The following is a 5,453-nucleotide window of genomic DNA, read 5'->3' on the forward strand; positions in this document are numbered from 1 at the left end:
GGAAAAGATACAGCCTAGTAGCCCAGCACTGGACACCAAGATAGAGAAGACCTCCACAGCTACCATATATTTCCCTTTGGTGCTCAGATAGGTTGGAACAAAAGAGACCCAAACACTGCAAAAGATCATCATGCTGAAAGTGATGAACTTGGCTTCATTGAAACTGTCGGGCAGCTTCCTGGCTAGGAAAGCCACGATCAAGCTGATGAGGGACAGAAGTCCCATGTAGCCCAGAGCAATATAAAACATGGTGACAGACCCCTCATTGCATTCGATTATGATCTCTTCATTCAGTGAGTGTGTGTCAAAAACAGGGAATGGTGGGGAGGTTCCCAACCACACCACAGAAATGCCTGTTTGAATGAGGGAAGAGGACAGGACAACTGTGTTGGTCAGTCTTTTCCCCACCCATTTCCTCATGCTGGACCCTGGTTTGGTCGCCATAAATGCTACAACCACAGTAATGGTTTTAGCCAGCACACAAGAAACAGCCACTGAGAAGATGATGCTAAAAGCAGGTTGTCGGAGGATGCAGGTGACCTTTGTTGGTTGACCAAGGAACAGCAAAGAAGAGAAGAAGCTGAGCAGGAGAGAAACGAGAAGTATGTAGGTGATATCCCGGTTGTTGGCTCTGACGATGGGGGTGTCTTTGTTTTTAATGAAAAGTCCTAACACTACAGTAGTGATAAGAACTAAAGAAACAGCTATGGAAAGCAAAGTAATTCCTAAAGGTTCTTCAAAAGATAGGAAGTTCATTGTCTTGGGAATGCATCCATCTTTCTTCTTGTTTGGATATTGATCACTTGGGCGTTTGACACAATCATCCATATCTGAAAAAAAGATGAAGAGGAACAATCACATTCACATTGGCAGTTGACATGATAATTGTTATGGATTTGTTAATATATATATATATTAAATCTAGGAGTAATGTGAAGAACATTCTTCATTTTAAAATTCTTCTACTGGTACATGTTACAGATGGTACTCCTAATACCCAGTTCAATCTCAAGCATGTTGCAGTGCCACACAGAAAATCCAAAAGACCAATGGGGGGGGGAGGCCAGTTTCAGCCAATTGCTGCATGCATGTGCTGCCTGAAAGGTTGGTGGTGTTGCTTTGCACACCCCCTTCCTTGCTTGTGAGGGGGGAGAGAGAGTCAACTCTACCCAACTCTACCCTGGCCTGACCAGCTACATCCCTGGACTTCTGGATGTACCATCAATTTACACAGGGCAGGGCCTGTATAAATGTTGTTCCTGTTGGTCTTCTGGGGTTTCTGTGTGGCATTCTGGCATGCTTGCACTGCCACAGTGCCACTTGTTCTGGAGTGTTCCACTTGTTTTCATGGCAAACAAGCACCTCCCAAGACAGTTCACTTTCCCTGAGATTCTCGGGGAGAGTCTGACTGCCGGGTGCTGCCCGCTTGCCTGCCTTAAGTGCTGCTGGCTGGCTGCCCATAGAATGGAGCCCACAGGTCCAATTGCTTTGGTACATGGGAGTTTATGTGGGGAGAGGCTCCTGAAGCTACCCTGAAAATTTGGAGCCTCTTCCTCAAAGCCTCTGTCCTCCAGCCCCCAGAATATACCCTATGTTTTCAGTTCATGTCGCCTGCTTGTGGGCAGGCTTGTAAAACAGTCACAGGGCTTGATTGCCTGTTGTAAGCAAGAAACTCTCTCCAAAATGACCAGTCTGGAAAGATCTTGCACACTGGAGAAGTTATGGGTTTCCTCCTCCTGCCCCCTTTCCTTTTCCGGCTGTTGTGATTTGCACGACTGTACGTAATGTGCCATCAACTCGCTTATGGTGACCCGGTGAACTTAATGAACTTTAGAACGTCCTGTCATTCACAGCCTCACTCCGGTCTAGGATTATTATTATTATTATTATTATTATTTTTTATTATTATTATTTTTTTGTGTGCAAATTGCTTGAAAACATGGTGGCTATAGAGCTCCAAAACTTATTGAATGTGCTGAATTACCAAGATCCTTTTCTAACCAAGTTCCACCTAGGTTTTTGATCGGGAATTACTTTGGCCTTCCTGAGATACAAGCTGCACTGAAAGATACATGGATGAAAGAAAAACAAACAATTCTTCTTTCAGTCCATCAGCATTAGACAATCAAATAATTTGAATTGACATTGAATGTTGACACATTATGAGAGCAATCCTAAACCAGTCTACTCTGAATGCTACTATGGTCTGTTCAATAAAGCTTACTCCCAGGAAAGTGTCCTTAGGTCTGTGCCGTAAGTCACTCACCCTTCTGCCTTGAAATCTTCCCTTCTGGGCAAGGCACACAATCGTAGCAGCAAAATTTCTCCCCTTCTTTCTTTCTCTTATGATAGCCGGGGATGCAGTAATCATTGCACACAGAAAGGGGTGCCACCTTTTGGGAAAAAACAAAGCATGAAAGGAGTTTAGAAATGAGGACATTAGACATTATCGTGCATCAGCTGAGTTGTGAAGAAACAAGTACACAAGTGTGCATTACACAATTCACAAGGAAAACTCTACATGGAAGTTGCTAGCTTGATTTGCTACAGAGGTATCCCAGAACAGTAAAACAAATTTGGGATTCCGGGGAATTACAAATGCTTTGGTTCCTACCAGCAACGCAGCATACACTCCTGTGTTTCTTTGATTCTACGGATTCCTGAGCAATTGAATTTTCCCCTTCCATTCAGATCCTTGCAATGGAGAAGCACAGAGTGTACCAACCTAATCACCCTTAGAGACAAGCTGCAGAGCTCCTTTGATTCCTCCTTGTTCTTTGCAAGCAGGATAACTGCAGGCTGTTCATTCAGAACTGGAACCCTTGGTCCAATTTGCTTGGAACTAGAGGGTTCTTTAGTGGAAAAGCAGCATTAGCTCCCCTGCAATACTGTTGACATTTGGATGGAAAAGAGCTATTCCACCACCACCCTTCTAAAAAGTCTCCTATAGGAAATGATGACAATGCTGAGGTTCTTCTTCAGTTTCTCTCCCCTCCTACTTTTATAGGGTTAGAAACACTTTTTTCTTTCCAAGTAGGATAGCTAGGCTTCCTTGTAGAGAGATGTACAGTTGAATGCTTTGGTCTAATTGACTTGAAATTTGGGGTGAGGGATTAGTGAATAGGCAGAAGTAGCTCTGTAGGAAATCAGAAAACACAGAGAGATCTGGCCCACAGAACCACCGAGAGTCGAACACGACTCAGTGGCTAACAACAGCAGCTCTGCTGCAATATTGGTGTCATTTGGCTGACAATCAGACACTCCATCCCCCCTGAAAAAGTTCCTTCATCCTCATTTTGAGAAAGAACAACAGAAAAGAACAAAGAATGATGTCAAACACAGATTTTTCAGCGGGAAGGTAAAAAAATATACATTTTCAGCCACTGAAAGTGTAGAAAAATGAAATTAACGCAAGTATGGTTTTCAGCAACAAAAATTAATGCCAGTGGCTGAGACCTCCCCCCCCCGCCACCTAACAGAAACCAGTGGAGAGAACGGCACCTGGGTTGTTCTTTGAGGGGTCATTTTGAGGGGAAACAAGCGGAAAAAAATATACATTTTCAGCCACTGAAAATGTAGAAAAATGAAATTAACGCAAGTAGGGTTTTCAGCAACAAAAAATAATGGCAGTGGCTGAGACCTCCCCCCACCGCCCGTGCAACAGAAACCAGTGGAGAGAACTGCACCTGGGTTGTTCTTTGGGGGTTGGGGTTGGAAAATCAAATCTCTTAGTCGAATTCATTTGAAACTGGATGTGGGGGGCGGCTGTATATTAGAAGGAACACTATGTTTTCTGTCATTTTGGTGATATTATCAGGGGTAATTTTGAGGGGAACGAGACAGAGCAGCATTCCAAGAGTAACAAGCCCAGGAGTAGGAAACCAAGGCATGCTTGCATGCCTACCCATTGTTTCCCCAGCCAGCCCACGGTGTTGGGTTGGCTGGGGAAGGAAAGGGCAAGCAGGCAGACATGCCTCCTTTTCCCCTTGAGCCTCTCTGCTTTTGCGGAGAACCTCGGGGAAGTGGGGGGATTTAAATGCCTTTCTTTCCCTTCCCCATCTGGGGAAAATTATTCTAAACATGCTTGGGTTCCCTGCCTGATCTTGTCCAGGTGCCCCACAGCCACGGGGCACCTGGAGAAGATCCGGCATGGAACCCAGGCATGTCTGCCTGCCTGCCTGCCCTTCCCTTCTCCAGCCAGGCCACCCCATCAGGTTGGCAGGGGAGGGGAAGGGCAGGTAGGTACACATGCCCTTTTTTCCTTCTGAGCTTCTCCGCTTTTGCGGAGAAACTCGGGGAAGTGGGGGGGTTATATACCCGGAGAAACTCAGAGAATTGGGGGGGGATTTAAACATGCAGAGTTTCCTGCCCGATCTTCTCTTCTGTAGCCAGCCCACCACAGCAGGTTGGCTGGGGAAGGGAAGGGCAGGCAGGCAGACATGCCGCCTTTTTCCCCCTGAGGCTCTCCGCTTTTGCGGAGAAACTCGGGGAAGGGGGGGGGTTAAATGCCTTTCTTTCCCATCTGGGGAAGGGAAAGAAAGGCCTTTTAAACATGCCTGGGTTCCCTTCCCAGGAGAAGATCAGGTAGGGAGCCCAGAAATGCTTGCATGCGTGCCCTTTATCAGGGGGTGTAGTTATGCAAATGAGTTATGCAAATGAGCTCCTGCACCTCTTTTTCTACAAAATGACCCCTGGATATTATCACTATAGACCAGGTGAATCACTATACACCTCTTTCACACATATTGTGCGACTCCCAGCAGGGCAGCTGGGGAAGCTAAATATCATTAGCAAACAAATATCAGTGAACAAATAAACATCATTGTCAATATCTGCTTTTACCCCTTTTGTTTTATTTTTGGCAGTCTCGTTTAATGTTAATAAAAAGCAAATGTGCATATTTCCCCCAAAAAACATGTAATATTTGTTCTTGTCTTGTAGCTTTCAAATATCTGATGTTTATTCTATGTGGCTCTTACATTAAGCAAGTTTGGCCTCCCCTGCTGTAAATCTGAGACCCACCAATAGATTCCCTTTTGAAAGTTAGGATACCAAAGCACCGTAAGATGAATTCCGCAGTTATTTGATTCCCAAACAAGCCGTGTGTTACACCAACACAAGCAATTAGGGAGGGGGGGAATCCCCCCCAAATGTCAGACATGAAACATAATTGATTTTTTTTCTCATTGCACTCCCTGCTCGATCCCTGTGCTTACTACAATCACATTTTTTCTCCTCCATTTGCAGCACAGCTTTTAATGTCACTTGTATTACTATCATTAGGAAAAAGAAAAAGAACTTGACTACTCCGCACAGTGTCTCCCATCAAAGAAAAAACAACAACAAAAAAACAGTGACTCTTGTAAAATGTACCCCATTTTAATCATTCCATCAATGAAAAATATTTCTTGCTATCATCACATCTCTGGAAAACATTCAATTGGTTTCAAAAG

The 5,453-nt window shown here is 44.6% G+C and overlaps 1 protein-coding gene across 1 annotated transcript in view; it reads right to left on the reverse strand.

Annotated features, from left to right (window-relative positions):
• The window catches only part of LOC107116378 (vomeronasal type-2 receptor 26-like), a gene marked incomplete at its 5' end in the record, with an annotated part of 18,455 nt that extends 16,062 nt beyond the window's left edge, over window positions 1-2,393 (reverse strand). The window contains 2 exons of the mRNA XM_015418275.1: window positions 149-830; window positions 2,267-2,393. Of these exons, the coding sequence (XP_015273761.1) occupies window positions 149-830; window positions 2,267-2,393 (809 nt within the window). The remainder of the gene's footprint in view (window positions 1-148; window positions 831-2,266) is intronic.
• Window positions 2,394-5,453: the final 3,060 nt, after the last annotated feature.

Source organism: Gekko japonicus, unplaced genomic scaffold (genome assembly GCF_001447785.1).
Source record: "Gekko japonicus isolate JY-2015 unplaced genomic scaffold, Gekko_japonicus_V1.1 scaffold4059, whole genome shotgun sequence".
In the NCBI taxonomy this organism is placed as follows: domain Eukaryota; kingdom Metazoa; phylum Chordata; class Lepidosauria; order Squamata; family Gekkonidae; genus Gekko; species Gekko japonicus.